At 47.0% G+C, this 21595-nt stretch overlaps 1 protein-coding gene across 3 annotated transcripts in view; it reads right to left on the bottom strand.

Moving 5' to 3' along the window:
- Positions 1-21595, bottom strand: part of LIPH (lipase H) — a 55402-nt gene that overhangs the window by 5350 nt on the left and 28457 nt on the right. For 2 of the 3 annotated variants that reach the window (XM_045296433.1, XM_045296434.1), the window contains 4 exons: positions 15662-15751; positions 9570-9740; positions 7782-7877; positions 5214-5325 (listed from right to left, as the gene is read on the bottom strand). In XM_045296433.1, coding sequence (XP_045152368.1) covers positions 5214-5325; positions 7782-7877; positions 9570-9740; positions 15662-15751 — 469 coding nt within the window. Of the gene's footprint in view, positions 1-2656; positions 2719-5213; positions 5326-7781; positions 7878-9569; positions 9741-15661; positions 15752-21595 lie in introns of those variants that run through there. The other variant, XM_045296435.1, reaches the window with a different exon arrangement.

Below are 21595 nucleotides of genomic sequence, written 5' to 3'. Positions count from 1 at the left end.
GCACCACAGGGGAAGGGAGACAGTGGTTGGTGTAAGATAGTAATTTATAATTTGTCAAGGGGTCATGAGGGTGGGAGGGTAAAAAGAGGAGCTGTGCGAAGGGTTCAAATAAAATGTAAATGTTTAGAAAACAATGATGGAACATATGCATAAATATGCTTGATACAGTTGCTATATGGACTGCTTTAAGAGCCCCCAACAAAATGGTCTTTAAATAAATAAAAAGTTGTGCCTATTGAGGCTTCAGGCCCGCCTCTCGTGATGAATCTTCAGATAGCTACAACCCCAGGTTTCAATACTTTGTTCCAAGTGTGTGGAGATGTTTTCCGCAGATGGAAACCCAAATGGAGCCCAAGGTGCATTCACTTGGGGAGGCGGCCGGCTGGGTCCACGTCTTTCTGGTTGCCGTGGATACTGTCTGGTCTTGGCACAAGGGACTCCATTTTGAATCCGGCACCTTCTTGGTTCTCAGAACTCACCTCTCATGGGCCTCCCTCACATCGGCCTCCCCTCCCCTCGCTGAAAACCAGATATCCCCGAGAAAGAATGTTCTTTGAAGATGTTTACTTCACCTACCCCGTACCTATAGATAAGATTAACGACCATTTCCCTGCATCCCTTGAAGATGTGTTTATTCCACCCATCCCGGACCTATAGATAAAATTAATGAGCGCTTCCCTTTGAAGTCCCTGTGTGCAGCTGTGCCTGCCACCAGGGGATATAAAAACGCAGCCAGAAATTCCCCGCGCGGTTTCATTAGCTCAATATGTGAGTTACTGAACCCGTCCGCAAGCTTCTCAATAAAGCCTGCTTCTAAAACTTTACCAATTGGATCTTTAATTCCGCTTTGCGCCCCAAAAACCCTTACAGATACTGGGTGACCCTTGCCACGTTCAAGATCCGCAGACTAGCTCTAGGGATGAATCCTTCCTTTAGGATGAGGTGACCCCAGGCCCACTAGATCTGTGTCCCTGCCCTGGAGAAGGAAGTACAAGCCGTAAAACGAGTCTGAACCTTATGCAATTTGGGTTCCCAGTTACTCAAAAGGAACCTCGGTTTCCTGGAGAACGACTGATCCTCAGAGGTCTCGACCAACCAAACCCACTGCCAGGAAGTCTACTTTGACTCCCAACCACCCTGGAGGTAGGACAAAGCCCATCCATCTTTGTGGAGCGGCCAGCTTTATCTCGGTCCCACAGAACCCCTGGAGAGCTTGAACCCAGGACCGCCGCGCTTAACCCACTGCGCCACCAGGGCTGCCGTGCAGACCGGGCGCAGGGATCCTGGGTTCAGGAGAACACACTCTGAAAAGCAGAAGCTGCGTGTCTCTGGGACGGGAGAGGCGCTGAGCTCCCGGGTCGTGCAGCCGTGGGAACCAGCAGGGCTCCCAGAATGGCGTGCGGGGGCGACGTGCGGCGTGCGCGGGCGGGGGCTGCGTGCGGCGGGGACGACGTGCGCCGTGCGGGGGCGGGGACGGCTTGCGGCGGGGGCGGAGCTGGCGCGTGCGCTCTGGGGTGTCGGTCGGGATGCAAACCCGCCTGGCCCACTGGCCCACGAAGCCGACGCAGACGCAGGCGCAGGGCCTTCCAGCACCTCCCGGGGCCGCATGGCTGAGGGCCAGGAGCACTAGGGGGATGCAGACCAGGGAAATGAAATGATGACCCCGGTCTTTCTCAGAGCTGCGCGCTACAAATGGGATCTTGGATGGAAGCGCTCAGGCCATGTCCGTGCCGGCCCATGGCTAGGAGTCTCAGCATCTCACCGCAGATTTTCCAAAGGCTCAGATGGGGCTGGGAAACCATCAAGGCCCGGACCTACACAATAATTCCCTGTAGTGGAGTGGATCCCGCCGAATCGGGACCCCGTGTAGGGCTTCCCATCTAAGTGCTGGCTGCTAAGAAGGTGGTGAACCCACCAGCCAATCAGCCAAACCCCTCCGCGGGAGGAAGATGCGGCAGGCAGCTTGTGCCCTTAAAAATGACAGTATTCGAAGCCCTAGGGCTGGCTCTCTGTCCTAAGATCCACTGGGAGCCAGTGGTCTCCAGCCATAGGCCATCTTTTTGGGGCCACACGAGGCCCATCTAAGGTGGGGCAGGTAAGGCAGGTGCCTTGCGCGCTGCATGATATGGAGAGTGGGGCAGGACGCTGAGCAGTTTTATTAATCATAGCAGCTCCGAGCACTCACTCAGCAAGCAAAAACCAATCCTTTCAAATCCGAGAGGCTCCGCGGGTCAAGGCAGACCGTGCCATCTTGCTCAGCAAGCAGAGAGAGAAACGGGGGAAAGTGACTTTGTGCGCAGGCTCGGCCTTTTCACCCGCGAAGCGAGGACGGTGCGGTGAACGGTCGTGTCCATGCAGAACGTGCGAGGTCCAGGGCGAACGAGCGGGACCTGCCTTTTGAGCTGACGCTGTGGGGATGTGCTCTCGAGGACGGGCTCCGATGTCTGCACCGTGCGAGTTCAGGGCTCCCCAGGCGCTGCTTCCCGCCACCTCTTTCTCTTCGAGGGAGCTGGTGTTCGCAGCTGAGCACCTCTTCGCTGCACCACTAGGCTCCAAACCAAAACCATTTACAAGCCACTGCTGTCCAACCATTCGGGACTCTAGAGGACAGAGTAGAGCTGATGCCTTTATGGGCGCGGACTGCCTCCTCTTTCTCCCCAGGAGCAGCTGGTAGGTTCGAACTGCTTTCCTGTCAGTCAGTCACCCAAGCTTGCCTCACTGCACCATCATAAAAGAAAAACAAAGTCCGCCTCTGAATACTGCAGTTCTAGGCAGGAAGCAAATCACCGGCATGTGACCAGAGCCACTTGACTTCTAACGAAGACTTCCAGAAGGGCAGGCCCTCACCAGGCCACTGGCCGCCTCATAGAGATCTGTGTGAGGGGGCCACCATTCAGCCGGAACGCTCATGCTCAGCTGTGTGGTTAGCAGCCAGTAGAAACTCCACGAGCCGTCCGGACTCATGTGTGTCAGAGTAAACACGGGATTTTTATCGGCTCCATGAGTTTCAGTGGCTGCTTGTTCTGAGGCATCTCTGGTTGGACCTGGACCTCAACCAAGTGTGTGTAGTACTGGGATGCCTTTGGTGATGGGACTGCTGGGTAGAGGAAAGGACTGGCACTTTTGTTAAACTCACCGCCATCCAGTTGATGCTGACTCATAGCAATCCTACAGGACAGGGTAGGTCTGCCCCTGTGGGTGTCTGAGACTGTAACTCTGTGGCACAAGACCTCTTTAGAGTATTGAAAAGCCAGGCTGTTACTCTGAGGACTAAAGCACACCTTGACCCAAGCCATGGTATATTCCATTGCGCCACATGCATGTGGAAGTTGGGCATTGAATAAGGAAGTCCAAGGAAGCGCAGTACCTTTGAATCGTGCTGGAGAAGAATAGTCAAAGTACTATGGACTGCTAAAAGGACAAACAAATATAGCTTGGAAGAAGTGCAGCCAGAGGGCTCCTCAGAGACAAGGATGGTGAGACTTTCTCTGACCTAATTTGGACGTGTTGTCAGGAGAGACCAGTCCCTGGCGGAGGACATCGTACTTGGTGAAGTGGAGGGGCAGCGAAAAAGAGGAAGGCCCTCCAGGAGATGGATTGTTACAGTGGCCGCAGCAAGAGGATCAGGAAGAGGAACACGGTAAGGATGGCATAGGGCCAGGCAGTGTTTCATTCTGCTGTGCACAGGGTCGCTCCGGGTCAGAACCAACTTGATGGGGCCCAGGGACAGCCACAAACTCTTTACGGGTTTAGAAAGCACGTCTTTCTCCCTCAGATAGGCTAGTGGCTTCAAACTGTTGACCTTGAGAATCACAGCCCAACTTGTAAGCACTCCTCCACTAGAGCCCGACACCCTTTTGTTGCACATCCCTCTACTGCTTAAATCCTCTGCACACGCATGGCTAGCTTTTGTGAGCATTTAGAGGAAGGACGGACATGAAAGAGAACAAGAAAGGGAAAAGGGTACTGATTCTGTTTTTTACAAGAGCCAGGAAAACCAACAAAATTATATGCAACGTCATCATTTTTATAGTACAGATATTTAAACTGAGGAAAACAATAGGTATTTATGGATGAAGGGGAAGGCAATACACAATAAGGAAGATCAAGAGAAAATTAGGGAGGCCAGGCAAGACCCCCGGAAGTTTGCCAGAGTTAAAGGCAACAGAAGTCAGTACTGTTTATACAAACCTTGCAATGGGGAGAAATCTATGAGTAGATGCCTGGGTAGATTTTCAGGCTGAACAGGGGGCAGAGGGAGAGTGGGGATATGCCCATGAATTCTGACTCATGTGCTTCATGTTTGACTGAAGGCATTTTGTGTGTTATCAAGGGTGATAGAGGGTATGTACATGTGTTAGGTTTGATAGAGGATATTTGAATAGGTAGATTTATTTGTATGCATATACAGGCATGAATGAGGAGAAGCACATAGAAGATGAGGTCTTTAAAGCTTTTCAGACATAACCACCTTGAGGGAAAGTATCACTGGACCTAGGAGATCAGGCCCAGAGTCTCAGGGGACACCCAGGTCAATTGGTGTCAGATAGTCCGCAAAGTTGGTGTTCTACACCCAAATTTGGTGAGCTGCTGCTGGGGTCTTCAAAGGTCGTGAGCAGTCAGTCACCTGAGGTGCAACTATAGGTGTCCCTTTGTCCAAAAAAATGAAGTGATGACATTCCATAAAAACAGTCCATAGGATGAATGGATCTCATCAATAGCAATCTCCCAAACCGAGACCAGAAGAAGTAGATGGTGCCCGGCTCCCATATCAACTGCTCTGAAAGGGATCACACTAGGAGTTCTGGGATAGAGCAGGAGAAAAGTGTGGAATAGAACTCAGAATCATCAAGGAAACCAGGTTCGTTGATTGGCTAGAGACTGAGATGGGGGTGGGGGCAAGACTATGACCCTTAACTGATTTAAGGTCAAAAGAGCAGCATTTATCCAGGACAAAGGTCAGAGGGTAATAAAGAAGGAATCAAAACACAGGGAGGAAATCTGGTCCATGATGGTGCATTGAGTCAATGCATGTGAATTGATGAATGTAAAACTACGGTCTGCTCCACAAAACCTTCATCTAATTCACACACACACACAGCTTTAAAAAAAAAAAAAAAAAAAAAGGGGGTAGGGGATGGTGTCTATTTGGGTTTCATTTTGCTGAGCAAAAAGGGAAATGGAAAATTACAAACGATCCCAGCCCAACTTACTGGTCTATTTTGGATTCTGTAGTAATTCCAGCTTTGTCTTTTAATTTAATCGTAATGAATCCTCTTCTTACATCCTTGTTCCAAGATATGATATCCACAAAATAATGATATACTGCAAACAGGCAGAGAGCACCGTTAAGAGAGAAGGACTCCCACCTACTTCCTGGAAGCAAGAGCACCCACCTGCCCTGATCCCCAAGCTTCTGTGGCTCTTCCTCTCCAGTCCGTGCACACAGACCCAGGGTAGAATTTTCTAACTCCCTCGGCTGCTCCTTGGTAAAGATGGCGTGAAAGTAGAGTTCAGTGGTAGCTAGTCAACTGGGGTCTCTTGGCCTACATATGGTGGTACAGGGGGTTACAGGTTGGCCTGCTAACTGCAGCGCAGTTCAAAACCACAGGAGAAAGATGAGGCTTTGCACTCTTGTAAGAGAGTCCTGGTCTTGGAAACACCCAAGGGCAGTTCTCTCCTGTCCTTTAAGGATCGACTCGATGGCATTGGAGATTGGTTTCTTTTGTTCTTTTCTGACCGATTGCTGAGGGTGAGTGATTCACTTCAATCCCAGGCCATTTTAGATTAAACCACCAAGGGGCCATGAGGTGGCTTCTGATGGCTGCCAGGAGCCTCCACAATCTCCTCCTGTCTCCGCCGTCTCTCCACAGTCAGGCCAAGGCCACCTGCACTTCTGTACCCCCACGCTCGCTCTTCCTCTCGGGCCGTCCTCCCTGTCCACTACATTCTTACCAAGGCACCCTTTGCCACCTCACCCCTCAGGTTGGACTCCATGTCACCCCTCACCTAGATGCTCACTCTAAGCCACGTCTCCTTTCTTGGAGTTCCGGTCATGCCCGGAGCCATCACTACTCAGCACACTTACAAAACCTAAGAACAATCCCCACAAAGTGGTCAATGTATGGGTTCGGTCATACGAATAGTGCGCCTGAAAATAATCCTGTGGATTTTGTTGAAAGGGTAAAACTAGACAATACTACAACAATAACGAAGAAGGGGTGAATGAATAAGCCTTCTTTGTAATCCCAGCACAAACACCCGTGGGCACCCTGGACACTCCTGTTGAGTACACAAGAGCTCAGGTTATGTTCGGAGAACTCCTCCTCCTCCCTAAGGTCAGGGGTGTCTAGGGAATGTTGGGATCCCATCATAGGAGTCAGACTCCCTGGCTCGTGGCCAGACTTTCAAGGAAGAGGCAAGAGGCGCAGGGAGAGGACAATCACGCAAAGAAACAAGGCCTTGTTGCCACTACATGGACCATCATGCTTAGGGCCAGGCCCCATGAAGACCAGGCAGATGCCCCAATTCTGAGCCGTCATTCACACCCGGCTCCGGAGGGGAGGAAAGAAAGCCAGTCATTTGCAGCCTCCTCCACAAGGTTGCTCCCAAGAAAAGTGCCCACAAGGACCAGGATGCAAGACACATATCTGCCCAGGCAGATTCTTAGTGGCCTCCCAGGTAGCTCATCCTCTGCTGCACCCATTGATCTCCCACGTGGATCAGCCAACTTCCTCCCTGCCCCCACCCCAATGTCTGCTGAAGATCCAGAGCAATCGACTGTACTCACACATTAACCTTGTTTTGTGTGTTTGTTTTCAGTGATCATCCCTGCATTTTGTAAATGTAGCAAGCGTGCTGAGTAGGTTTGAGGTGAGCCCCGCTCCTGACTAGAACCTCCAGAAGGGAGATCTCATTTGGGGTAATGGTCAGGGAAGGCCTCCTGGCTGCCTGGTGCTGGAACTGATCCACAGAAGCAGCCGATATTTGGTGCTCCATCCCAGGTCTCTTGAGCACCAAGCAATTTTGGGAAGGACTCGGTGGTTACGGTGACCCTCCAGGGAAACGATCAAGTACGATCCATGGAAGTGTTTAATTCTCACCGCCCAGGAGGTAGGCACTGATCCTCAGTTTACCAATCAGAACATTCAGCCTCAGAGACGTTAAGTGACTTTGAACAAGGTCGCACAGCCATTAGGTGATGGTGGTAGTGACATCCTTTCATGTCAACTTGAAGATATGGCCAAGTGTATGGAGTGGTATTCAACCTGCCAATCAGGTGACAGCCTGATGAAGCCTCCTTGTGGGTGTGGCCTTCTAATAAGGAGGGTCCTGGGAACCTCACCGACTCCCCCCACCCCCCACCTTCTCTGCCTTCACTTTCCTGCTGGCTGATTCTGATGGCTGCCAGAGCCACCGCCATTGGACCCACACGATTCTGTACCCGCCTGCTTGTCATCTTCCTGCATTCCGCGTCATTGCAAGGGGCTGCATGAGTCTGGACTAGTATCAGACTCATGGACTTGAGTTGGACTGGGCTGGGATGTTCTCTTGATAGATAATTGCTTTTTGATAGAAAGCTCTTTCTTAGACATAGATGAATGTCACTGGATTTATTTCTCTAGTCAATCCAGCCTACCACAGTGAGAGAATTGGATTTGGCCCACATGGCCCCATACTTTGCCATGTCCCTCATTGGTCAAGAAGTATCCAGGAGACCGAGAGCCGGCCATTCTCTAAGTAAAAGGTTGGGCAGAAAGCAAACCCCCTGCGTCACTCACAGCAGTAAGGTCTCTTCGCGGCCGTGTCAAAGAATGCTGTCGTTGTGGGAGTGTCTTTCCTTCCTAAGTAGACTTTCCACTGGTCAGCATAATAACCTGTGAAGCAAGGTGGAGAAGAAAGCGTGTCAACATGTATTATTACCAGCCCAGGTGGGAAGGGAGCAAGAATGACGCGTTTGTAAACCACCATCCCCCACCATGACACAATTCGCTCTGACGCCTCTCCCAGTCCACGGTGAAGACCCACAGAGCCACCAGGGCAGGAGTGTCCCCAGCACACATGACAGCTTGCTGGTTGGCTCTTTCCTCAGAGCTGGTGTTTGCCAAGGGCCCCCAAAAGGCATTCCCCATTTTGACTGGCATCTGTCACCCGGCACTGGGTCTTGGTCAAGGTGCCTGGAGGTCGGAAGTGTCACGCGTTGGTATGGACTGAAGTCAGCATGGATGTGCAATAGGAGTGCACTCATTTATAAATTACGAGAGATGCAGGTTTGTCATTCAAACAGCATCATGCTGGCAAAGCGAGGGGCTTGCCTGAAGAGCTACCAGTGGCTCCCTAAATGGCACAGTACCCGGACTGGTCCTGAGAGTCTGTCCCTAAGCAGGTGGGTGGCCTCCTTCATGCTCCTTCCTGCAAGGAATGAGGTCAAATGCAGCCCCTGTGGGGCTGCCTCCTCTCTGTCCCTACCTCCAGTGGATGGCCTTCAGGTCCTGACTGAATGACTGAGGCCCAGGCACGGATATATTTTTTTAAAAGCTTCCTAGATAAGTCTGTAAGGTTTTCAGCAGCTTCTCCCTCTGAAGTGGGGAGCCGAGTCCGTCTTTCTGTTCCTGTTCTGAGTCTGGAAGCTCCGCCAAAACCCGTTCACTTTGGGTGACCCTGCTGGCATTTGAAATGCCAAGGGCATCACTTCCAGCCTCACAGCCACATGTAGGCCGCCACAGTACGACAAACTGAGACTAGCGGTAGCAGTGAAAATGAGGAAGGCCCTCAAGGAGATGGATGGATGCAGTGGCGGCATCAATGGGCCCAAGGACAGGAACAGTGGTGAGGCTGGCGCAGGACCCGGCAGGGGTTGTTCTGTTGTGCAGGGGGTCGCTTTGGGTCAGAGCCAACCCGAGGGCCCCTAACCACACAGCTAGGTCTGTGGTACCACCAAGGTCAAGAACCACTTTGCCCATTCCAGGCCCTGATGTTAACATGGGCCCTTCCTTTTGGAAACAACTGAAAAATTCTCATGAGCACCCCGTTTTCAAAGTCCTCACCACCTATAATAAGTGTGTTGACCGTTAGCATCCAGCCTGCACAGCACCCAGGACCCACCTGACGAACAGACACGCTCACCAGCACCCGAGTGAGGGGAGGGTGGTGTTTGCGGTCCTGACATGCTGGAGTGGAGTGGTCTGCAAGGCCCATTTGTCAGGATGGTTCCTGGGTGCCTCGTGGGCCCCGGCGGACGGGGTGTGTACGTGGCAGGGCGTTCCTGCCTCGTGGGACATGGCTGTGTACGCTTCCGTGCCCTAGTTCAGCTTGGAAACTTTTCCGGATCTCTCTCTCTCACACACACACTAGAATAATGTCTCTGGAGGATGGAAAGCTATACAAGTTGCTTTGGAAACACTTTTTAGGAGACTCGAGAGTTGTTCACGGGACAATGGGCCCCGAACAAACAAACTGATGAAGCAGAGTTGTCTAAACGCTAAACCCCCCAGGCTCCTTTTCAGACAGGAGAGTGGGTGCCGAGATCCCCAGCATGTTAAAGCAGGGCCATGTGTGGTTGGGCTTACCCATTAGGGGACACGGCTCTTTCAGCTCCGGGCCGCAATTGATACACATGCCATTCCTGTAATCCCAGTAGGAGCCGCAGGGGTAAGTGGTGATGTTGCAGTTCTCCCTCAGGGAAGCAAGGTACAGGAACACCGCCCTCTGATGGTCACACTTTAAATAGGACTTCAATCCTTGGAGGTCAAAGGGAAGATTAAAGAGCAGTCAATAGTACTACGTCACATAGTTTACACACTCACAGATACATACACAGCGTATTGTATCCACTAACTGCCAGGCACGGCTTCAGGTGCCCATAGGCCAGTGTTCTGGATTCCATGTCATCGTTGTGAAGTCCCCGAGCGGGACGCTGTTGAAGAGCTCGGCTGCTGACCAAAGTCCCTAGTTAGAACCTACCGGCCCCTCTGCAGGAGACAGGTGTCACAGTCCCCGTCTGTGAAGAGATGAACAACAGAAAACCCAAACCCTTTGCCAGGCAGTCAATGCCGAGACTGCTGCTCTGACGGAAGCCGCCAGTGGGTAACCGCCTGCGTCCCAAGCAGGCTTCTTAAGCTCGAGTTCACCTGTGGGAGCCGGTAGATCCGAGGGGACTCAGGAATCAGCAATGTGAACGAAGGCCCAGCCTGCCCCAACCCACCATGGATCCCGCAGCATATAAAAGTTTGCAAGCCCCTGGTCCAAGTTTGCAAGGCGCATGTCAGATTGGGAGCCACTGTTATTGCCCTGAGCCAACTGGCCAGGCTTCTCTGGGCAGGGACCCTTGGAAGGGTGGGGAGAGTAAGCATTCCCAGGGTTCCTGTTGAGCAAACATTGCACTGCCGACAGCAAAGGCAGTGGTTCCTCCATGGGGAGAGTTGAGTCCATCTGCTTCCGTAAAGATTTACAGCCTTGGAAACCCTAAAAGCAGGGGTCCTCAAACTTCATAAACAGGGGGCCTCAGACCCGTTGGAGGGCTGAACTATAGTTTTTAAAAAAAGCTATGAACAAATTCCTATGCACACTGCACATATCTTATTTTGAAGTAAAAAAACAAATGGGGCAAAAACACCAGGCGGGCCGGATAAATGTCCTCGGTGGGCCCTGCATGTGGATCGTGGGCCATAGTTTGAGGACGCCTGCTATATAGGATGGCTATCGGTCTAAATCAACTTGATGGCAATGAGTTTGGTTTGGATCACAATAACAAAGCACAGTCACTAACAAATCCCTCTTTATTATGCTTTTAAAGCAATTCTATTACTTGGAGAAATACAAATAGCTCCCTTCAATCATGTACCTCCCTTACTAATCTGCCATGTTGATTATGAAATTTAAAAGCAGGCACAAAAGCTGAGAGAATGGTACAAAGAACCCTCGTGAACATACCCCCCTAATAATAATGACCACTCTAATAATGATCAGCATGCTAACTTTCTTCTTTCATCTGCGCTCCAGTTTGGTGGCGTCATTTTGTGGACTCAACCATTCACTTTTCAATATTACCATTCTGTCTAATCAAGTGCCACCTTCTCCCTCGGGTGGAGTGACGTTGGCTCTTTTTTCTGTTCCTAAGACAAGGACTTGGCACATTGCTTACAACTGACTTTCTCAGTCCCGTGAGGTCAGTCGTTCAAAACCACCAGCAGCTCCTTGAGAGAAATACAGGGCTTTCTCCTCCTGCGAAGCACGACAGTCTCGATTCCCCTCCCTAGACGAAGTGCTCCCTAGACGAAGTGCTCCCTAGACGAAGTGCTGCAGGGACAGCACTGAAGATACAGCTTGGGGAGCGTGGCAGGTCTGGCCCTCCCCCATGGGGGCAAACCAAGAGAGGGGTGCAACAGACCAGCATGGGAGCAAAGCCCCGAGGTCCCTGAGGGATCTCGATTGCAGACTTCTGACTCGGAGGCGGGGTTGGGGAGGCAGCGCTTGGCACCTCATCTGAACTGGTGGAGGTTGTTCACAAGGGGGCCACACTGAAAGTGTAAAGGTGCATCAGGTGGGGGTGGGGCACTAGACCGCCCATCCTTGACAGTAGGAAGAGCAACAGGGTCTTGTAGAAGGTGCACCCCTCAGACACGAACGCTGAGGACTAAAAGGGTATAAGTGGTGTTAGCTAAGCCGGTCCTGGGACATGGTTCCCTGAGAGAAAAGGGGACTGGGCCAATGGATTCTAACAGGGCCTGCTCGATATTTAACAGAGGGATGCGCATCTACTCTGGGTCAGGGCAACAGTGAAACTTGGAACTGTTTGTATGCTCTCTCTCTCTCTAAGCAATCCCAAGCAATCCCAAGGTGGCGCATAGGAGAGGAGGAGGCAGGGGGGAGGGGAGTGATGAGCAAATAATGACAGGGACAGGGCTCTAAAGTAGACAGTGAGGAGGGGGTAGCATGTTTGATGGTGCTTGAATAATTTAAATGTATCAGAGAGGAATTGCTGAGAGGTGAATGATGGGTAAACATGATAGTGGGGCAGGAGGAAAGAAAAAAGAAAAAAAGGAAAGAATAAGAAAGTAAAAATTATATATCGGTATAAATATAGATATGTCTATATAGATATATAAAGATAGGTATATTTGCAATTTGAACCACCAACTGCTTTATGGAGAAAACCCACTGGGGCAGTTCTCCGTCCTAGAGAGTTGCTGTGAGTCGGAATAGATTCGATGGTAGTGGGGTTTCTTCCGGAGGGGGATAAATGCGGATGTAGTTAAAATTTAACACTTGATCGTTCTTTCTCATTTTTGACTCATTTTAAATTTGTTCTGGTTTTTATTATTTTCTGCTCTCTTTTTGATTGAGGTCTTTTTCTGTTTTACTTTGTTGTTGTTGTTGTTGTTGTTAGGGTGTTGTTTTCTTGCTTGTCTGTTTTTGTATGTATCTCTTGAAATGAAATCCAGGAAAGTAGATCTAGAGAGACAGTGACTGGATTGTTTCTTAGGGTTACAGCAGGGCAGGCTAGGAGAACATTAGGAGCTAATAATCATGTACAAGAATGAAAAAATGCCCTAAGATTGATTGTGGTGATAATTGACAACTCCTCTAAATACATTTAAACCACTGAATTATATGATGAATGAATTATATGTCAAGAAAATGGTTAAAAAAAATGGTTAAAAAAATTATTCTCTTGGTAAATTGAGTATTCCAAATTTCTTTTCAAAGAATTTAAAGCAAAAATTTCAAATATTTAAAAACCAGCAATCTATAAATCTTACACTCACTGGAATAGACCAATCAGAAAGACTGTTGTGCTAGTGATAGTAATCACTTAGTAACTGCATCGTATATATTAGGTATTTTATATAAAATATTATTATGCCTCACAACCTTGCCAAATAAGTGGTGTTATCCTCATTTTAATGTCAGTAAACCGAGGGGCCACGCCCACACGTGGTAAAGTCAATGTGCTTTCAAAACCGATCCTTAGAAAAGAAAGAAAAGATCCTCATGACTCTATCCCTAAGTATGATCCCCCGACCCAACGAGCAGCCACAGAGTCTCTTGGGAACGCGCTAGAAAGGCAGGTTTGGGGCCCTGGCTCTGGAAGGAGGAGCCCTGAGGGTAGAACGGACAACTGTTTGGCAGCTCACTAAGAAAAGACTTGCTCCCACGTTAAAATAAACCCTCAGGAGCAGTTCTGTTCTGTCATCGAGGTGACTCAACAGCACACCACCCGCCACCACAGCCCCTGGGGATTGCAGTGCATTAACAAGTGTCTACAAGCCCTCCTTGTCTGCATGCGTGCCAAGTCTGCAAAGCTCTGCTGCGCAGGACGGACGGAGGGCGATGGGAGTGCGCTTGTGTGGGTGTGCGTTATCATCGCACACAGCGCTGGATCTTCACCAAGGACCAAACTTGAGGTTTACCAAGGAGCAGCAGCAGTTCCGGGTGACACATTTCCTAACCACAGGATGCAGTCACCTGAGGTCCCAGGTGATTGTGTGAGAGAGGACTCCTGTGGTGAACACCCTACTGAGAATCAAGGAAGCGAGGCCAGCTGATCTCAGCAGGGCAGGAGGGACCCCCAAATGCTCAGGGGAGCAAGACCACAGGAGAAAATGGAGTTGCCTGGGCTATAAGTCCTTGGCCTTGACCTGTAGAAGAGTGTGGGCAGCTTGAAGAAGCGCGGGAGGGTACAGGGCACTCGTATCAGCAGCCAAGGGATGAACCCTGCAGGGACTCAGTTTCCACTACAGAAAGAGGATAGGATAAAGTGACCAGATGTCCCACTTTTGGCAGGATAGTCCCAATTTTTAATAATTTTCCCCGCAACCCGTGGCAGTTTTTAAAAGTTCCGATTTTTGGAAAGAATGCACGACAAGCTAGGGTATACGGTTTTCGGCTGCCATGTGGCTATTTCGCCAGGATATGAGTTTTATCAATGGTGTCCCGCTTTACCAATGTTACAATGTGGTTGCCTTAGGATAGGAGGTGGCCCAAGAAGCCAGGACTAGACAAGAAGGAGACAGACAGAGCCTCGATTAATTCTTGGTGGAGGTCCTGTCACGTGATGGTGACACAGGAGTCTCAGGAGAGGTGGCGCTGATGATCGGAAGCGTTGGCGTTGAGAAAGGGCTGCTGCGCAGAATGTCAGAGTGGTTGGCAGGAGGTTGATGGGTCAGACACTGAGGTCATTCAGAAAGGGGAACCAGAGCATCCCAAAGATGGTTAATCAACTGAGACAGGCTCCGAAGAGGAGAAGAAACAAACAAACACGGAACATGGAGCTGTGGTTGTACGTCTGCTGTTCGGAGAGGCCCTGGGCTCTGAACTCCAGCACTCTCACCCTGTTCCTCCAGGGCCCAGTGGTGCTTTTAGAGCAGATAGGGGATGACAGGAGAGGAAGAAGAACCATTGGGGCTGGCCGGTATTATTCCTGGAGTGTTCACTTACAGAAGCAGTGATACTACAGTAGAGTTTGTCCTTCGCTAACTCTCCGTGTTCTGTTTGGCTGCTCCTGGGTGAAGTCACACAGGAGCACACCAGACAGGCTTTGAACATTCCCCATCTACGGGGTAACACTCTGGTTCATCCTACCTATACTAGTTCCTAGGCTCAAACAGAACACCAATCGGGAGGATGGCACAGGACCATCGTTCTGTTGAACGCAGGGTCGCTATCAGTCAGAGCCCACCCAACGGCACTCCACGACCTGCTAGCTCAGCTGGCTCATTGGCAAAAGAAAACAGAAGGACCTTAAAAAGCTGGATCATTCCATAGGCAGCAACTCTTTTGTAACAAAAATCATCTTTTTTTCTAAATAGCTCCGGGGTTGTTAAACTCTCTGTAGCAAAGACACAAATGTAGGATTTATAAGGGCTTTTATCCATCCTCACCTTCCAGCCCACTTTTTATTTTGAGCTTGTTTAGAAACTACAACGTTGTACGAAATAATGACGCAAAACTTACCCAGAAGGCAAATATCTACGGACCACTAGGAGTAACCATGTCTTGACTATTATTTACTTATTAACTTCCCCATGTACAAATGCACACTTAAGAATTGAAATCTTGCTACCTTGTTTGGGATCTCTTTCATTTAGTATCATATTGTAAGCATTTTCATGACTCTCGGAACACCTGATTTTTAACAATCCAATTATTGTATGGGTGGGTGTGACATAATTCATTTAATAATTTTCCTACTGGGCATTTAGATTATTTCTAAAACTACACCCAGTATAAATCATGCTGTGTGGAACATCACTGTTCAACACTAGTCGTTGCCCACATTTCCCGTTATTTTCTCTAGGAGAGATTTCCAGATGCAGAATTTCCAGGTCAGAAAAAGAAGCACAATCCGTAGCAGCTTTGAATGACACAGATATGGTTTTAAATAGCTACTCCGGTTATAATTTTGTACTGACATATTTATAGCACTTCTATCATCTCCGGAAAGAGCTCTCAAAGTGGCCTCTCTGCTCTCTAACATCATTTGATGTCCCGACTGATCCTTCCATGAGTATTAATTGCAGATTCAAGTAAAATCAAATCCTTGGCAACTTTGAAAAAATAACTACTCCATGTAGACTAACATCAGATTTAAGAAATATACATTGTTAAAAGTAGCTTTATTTTCCTTTTTTTTAACAAAAGAGAAAGTATCTGCACGTACCTCCAAATATTGATTTGGGGCAACCAGGCTGGTCCATCCCTCCATTTGGATAGAAGTCTATGTTTCCCAATGGCTCCTTGTAGCCCAATGCTAAAAGAGAACACGTTATGATTTTCTATTACTTTGGATGGATTTTTTGTATCTCAGAGCTCATTTTCCTGCAGTATGTGGACATGGATTATAATATTATTACTGTTATATATGATCATGTCAGTTCCCACTCATAGCACTGCTGTGTCCATCAGAACGAAATACTATCCAGGCCTGCACCACCCTCCCAATCGTTGCCCTATGTGAGCCCACTGCTACAGCTTTGATACAGCACCCAAACTTGACAAATGGTAGCTTCACCAATACTTCTTTTATACGATGACCTTAAAATCACTTCACTCATAATGAATTTTCAGTAACTTTTGGAAGATGTTGGTTTACCAAGTAATATAATCCTCATTACTTCTAAATGTTGGCATATGACATTATTCAAAAAGGTCACGTGTTAACGTCACCATCTATTATTTCAACTGAAGAGAAGCTGGTGGTGGGGAAGTGTTCCCCATAATCCTAATGTCCACATATATCTTACATTTTGTCATGGCAATGAACACTGCCCAGGTGTTTATTTGAAGTAACAGGCAGCTTGAGAACATGCCTGCCAAATGACTATGTTCAAATCACCTGTCTGCTACTCATTCCTTCACCAAAAACTCTGCGAATAGAGTGGGTAGGCCAGCTCACAGATCAATCCCAAAAGTGCTTTCTGCAACTAAACCATCATTAAATAACTCTCCCAATTTGTCTCATAAGCTACTGAAATGATGTGTACTCTAGGATCAAGACTCAGTAAAATGAATGATTTCCACCTCTTTGACGACATTCGTAAGATTCTAAGTATTTCTTCTGATTTTGTGGATAACCCAATGGCTTTTTAATTTTAAAAAATCATCTTATTGGGGGCTCATCGTGTTTAATTTCCATAAATTTATTTAGCTTTCCATATTCTTTTTGTTATTGACTTGTAGCTTCATTCTATGATGGCCAGATAAGATGCTTTCAGGTTTCAATTTTTTAAAGCTTATTGAAATTTACTTTGTGCCTAAAAATCATCTACACCAAATATATGTGCAATGACGTGCCATGCTACGGTTGAGTGGTATGTTCTGTGTCTGTTGAGTCCAAATGATTATTACGCAGGCCTTTTGTTTCTTTATTCCCTTTGAAAATGGCTGCATCCATCATCAAAACGTGGTGCATATCATGTCCTTCTCTGTCTCATGAAACTTTTCACTTAAAACTTGTAGCCATATATTAACATCGCCACTCCTGCTCGCTTTGTATTCCTGCTTGCTTGTTATGTCCAGTATCTCCACCCCCACTTTCATCTATTGATGCACCTGTGCTGAAGGTGTGCCCTTGTCATACAGACGCGTCGTACTTGTAGTCCCGTCTATCACTGTTTCTTGACTAGAATGTTTAATCCTTTATCTTCACTGCAATTAATTGTCAGTAGCGAAGAACTGACTTCACGCATTTTGTTAAACATTCCCACCTCACCCCCACTCCCTCTCCTGGTGAGATTGATGGCTTCTTTCTTTTCTACCTTCAAAGCTGAGTTCTTTTGAGGAGTATACTTTTTTCCTTTATTATTATTATTTTGGATAATTTTAATTACCCAATCACTTAGATTCCCTTTAACACCTAAAAGTGATACCAATCGTCTCCATTTTTTGTTATTGTCAATTATAATTGTGTAGCCCCAATCCCCCCATATTTCACTGCAAATTTATTTTATTATATTTATTCAGATGGTTGCTTAGTATCAACACTGGATTGTAGGGCTGGGATCATGTTTTCTTTCTAGAGAATGCCCTTTCATCTTTGTGGCAGAGCGAGTCTGGTGGTTACAAATCCCCAAATTTCTGTTTATCTAGGAAAACCTAATTTCACTCTCACTTTTGAATGATAATTTTGCTGGGCAAATGATTTCTGATAGTTATTTTCTTCCAAGGCTTTGTCTATGTCCCCCCACTGCCTTCTTCCTGGTGAAGCATCAGCACTTAGTCTTATTGACGCTTCTCTGGAAGTGACTTTTCCCTCTCAAAACGCTCTGTCTCTGCAGCTGGTACGTTTGATTACGATGCGTCGTAACCAGCGTGGATCTCACGGCGCACTTTGGATGATCATCTCATCTTCCAGATTTGGGAAATGGCTTGTAGACTTCGTTTCCTCTCTTTTCTTTCTGGAATTCCTATTATGTGTATATTATTTCTCTCCGTTACCACACAGAGCCCTTACGCCCTGTTCATTTTTCCCAGTTGTTTTTCAAACTGAGCAATCTTTCGAATCTTTGTCTTTTAGCTCCCGGATTCTTCCTTCCATGGTTCCCATTCGACGTCTGCATTCTTCTAAGGTGATTTTTATTTCTGTTATTTTCCTATTAAGCTTCGGAATTTTTTTCTTTCTTTAAAAAAAAAACAAACATTTTATTGGGGACCCTTACAACTCTTATCACAATCCATCCATCCATTGTGTCAAGCACATTTGTACATATGTTGCCATCATCGTTTTCAAAACTGAATTTCTAGTTGCTTTTCATTTAAGGTTTCTATCTCCTTACTAAATTCCTCGTTTTGTTCTTCGATTGTTCGCTGATTTGTTAGGTAGCTAGCATAGGGACTGGGGCATATAGTACACATGCTCAGAGGTTCCAGCTTCCAGCCAGGAAGGGGTGATACACCTAGGTGGGCGTTACACCTGGATGGGCCCATCTAGGTCAGGTGAATTCAATTCAACCAATGGGGTCGACCAGGATCGCAGGCCACGCCTCCCAGCAGAGGACCCGAAAAGACAGAATCCAGAGCCTTGCTGCCCTTCTGCTTCTCAAGCTGCTGCTTGGAGGCCATGCAGTGGTCTCCTCAGCGATCTCCTCTGGCCTCAGGACTCCACGTGCGGGGGTGAAGTGCCCTGAGGTGCCTGTGTAAACCTGAAACTTCTTTTATCCTTCTTAAAATTCACTTGGATCACAAACCAGGCTTCGGAGTGAATTCTGTCTTGAGCCAAGTCAAGGACAGAGGTATATTTCTGCTGCGAGAGAGATCTAACAAGTTCTTCTAAAAATTTTCCCCATGTTTTCCTTTATTGAGGAAACGTGATACTAGTTTTTGGATGTCTTTGTGGAGAATTCCATAAAGATGTGTGACTGAGATAAAACATCCACTGCCCTGGCGATTCTCAAGCTTCCACATATTTCACAGTTCTTTCCAGAAGTTTGGTGCAAACGTGCTGTTCTGAGAGACGACTTCCCTGCTGGTCCTGCTGGCTGAGGCTCCGATCTGCAAAGAACCTACTAATGATTCTCTTGATTTCTGCTGCATTCCCCTCCCTCCCCCACCCCCCCCGCCCCCGCCCCTGGCACAGATTTGGAAAAACTGGCGGCTGGATGACACCAGAGTGCCTCTGGTTTGAGGCATCCCATCCACCCGAGGGCTGTTGCCGTGACCCCAGCGCCCCCTTGGTGCCGGATGTTCATTCCAACACTGGTCTCTAAAGTGGCACTGGCCTTGAAGGAAGATTTGAAAAATGGCCACGGATGTGGTTAGCTTGCAGAGTGACATTTGCTTTCCGTGATTCAAGGACCAACGTTCACATGCCTATCGGGAGGTTGAATTTACCATGGCTTTGGTCAGGTGCGCTTTTAGTCCTCAAAGTAACACCTTGCGGTTCTCTTGTGCAATGTGTCCTGTGATCTCTTGACTGCAACTTCTATGAGCATTGATTGTGGGTCCAAGCGACACAACATCCTCGACAACTTCCATCTTTTCTGATTATCACGATGCTATCGAATGGTCCTGTTGCGAGAATTTTTACTTTCTTTCCATGGAGCTATTATCCATACTGCAAGCTGAAATCCTTGACCTTATCGGGAAATACTTCAAGGCCTCCTCCCTTTCAGCAAGCAAGGTTATAGGATCTGCATATCACAGGTTGTTAATAAGCCCTCCTTCAATCCTCATGATGTATCTTCTTCATATAATCCAGCTTCGTGGATGATTTGCTCCAGATAAAGATTGAATAAGTATGGTGAAAAGATGCACTCCAACACACACCAGTCCTAATTTTAAGCCGTGCAGCATGCCCTTGTTCTATTCACACAACTGTCTCTTGATCCGTGTACAGGTTCTACTTGAGTATAATATAGTGTTCTGGGATTCCCTTTCTTCTTAAGTTATGGCCCCCACAGTCAAATGTCTTAGCACAGTCAATAAGACACAAGTAAACATCTTTCTGGTAGTCTCTGCTTTCAGCCAAGATCCATCTGACATCAGCAATGATATCCCTTGTTCCATGTCTTCTTCTGAATCCAGCCTGAACCTCTGGAAGCTCTGTCAATTACTGCGGCAATCGTTCTTGGGTGATTTTCCGTCCTAATAACATGTCCAAAGTAGGTGAGATGATGTCTCTCCGTCCTCACTTCTAAAGAACATTCTGGTTGTGCTTTTTCCAACACAGATTTATTTGTGCGTCTAGCAGGCCATGATACATTTGATACTCTTCATCAACACCACAATTCAAAGGCGTAAATTCTTCTTCAGTCTTATTCTTTGCCCAGTTTTCATATACACACGAGGTGACTGAAAATAGTTTGGCGTGGGTCAGGCACATCTTATTCCTCAAAGTCACATCTTTTGAGATTGGATTTCTTGATGACTGCTTCTGTGAGCATTAATTATGAATTCAAGTAAAATGAAATCCTTGACAACTTCAGTATTTTCTCCGTTTCTTATATTGCTTGTTGGCCCATAGCATTTTTGCTTTATAAGGTATAATCCATACCACAGGCTTTGATATTCTTCAGTATCTTCAAGTCCTCCTTATTTCCAGCAAGCAAAGTTGTTAATGAGTCTTCCTCCAATCTTGATGACATGTTCTTTTTCATAGAATTCAACTTCTTGGATTATTGCTCAGTATACAGATTGAATAAGTCTGATGAAAGGGTATAACCTTTATTGTATTGTGATTATTATTATTATTATTTTATTATTGTTCCTATTTCCCTACCAGTTAGTAGAGATAAAGCAATGGTTTCTGATTTGGAGATCAATAAGATAATAATGGAATTTATTTCCAAAGACTTAATAGGAAGTTGGTCACTCATTCATTGCAAGGTTGATAAAATGACACGTTTCCTCACATTTGTCTGGGATTCTTACTAAACTTCACATTGCATCTGTGTAGGTCTTTAATAAAAAAGAAATGGAGTAAAATTCATTTTTATTTAAATGTAAAACACTCGGTAGACAAAAATTGGGATCCATGATGGAAAAAATCAGAAACACTTCTAGATATTGGAGTATAAGCTGGCCCAACTATCTGCTAAGGCACCCAATTTTACCACAAAAACTGCATTAAAAATGGGCTGAAAAACTCGGCTTATACATGAACATCTGTGGTACTTCAGCGTTCAGTCCTGACCCCACAAGTTAGTCTACGAGAAACAGGTTGTACGATGTTGGAGGAGAAGATTAGCAGGTTTTTATACTGTCACAGGATACCATTGATGCTCTCAGAAAGCAGGTTTTGCAGTGATCATTAGGAAATCACCTATACTTACATTTCTCCAGGGGCCATGAGACACACCCCGCCCGTAAGCTCCATTCACCCTTTTTATGTAAACTGATGTGATGTTTCTATGTTACTGACCTAGTTAGCCTCCTTCCCAAATTGGAATATCCCTGCTGATGTAACTTAAAAGGAATTCCTGCTGTGAGGGAGGGGACTATTAGGTTTTGGATTTGTACAAACGGAACCTTCAGTTAAGTTATGTTTCTTTTCTTTCTTTTTTTAAAAATTATTATTATTTATTTATTTATTTTTCTTCTCTTTTTTAACATTTTATTAGGGGCTCATACAACTGTTATCTCAATCCATACACACATC

Source organism: Echinops telfairi, unplaced genomic scaffold, assembly GCF_000313985.2.
Source record: "Echinops telfairi isolate 266 unplaced genomic scaffold, ASM31398v2 ScPeMD7_7407;HRSCAF=8445, whole genome shotgun sequence".
NCBI lineage: Eukaryota > Metazoa > Chordata > Mammalia > Afrosoricida > Tenrecidae > Echinops > Echinops telfairi.
The sequence above is the reverse complement of the archived record's forward strand: the minus strand, read 5'-3'. Positions and strand labels throughout refer to the sequence as shown.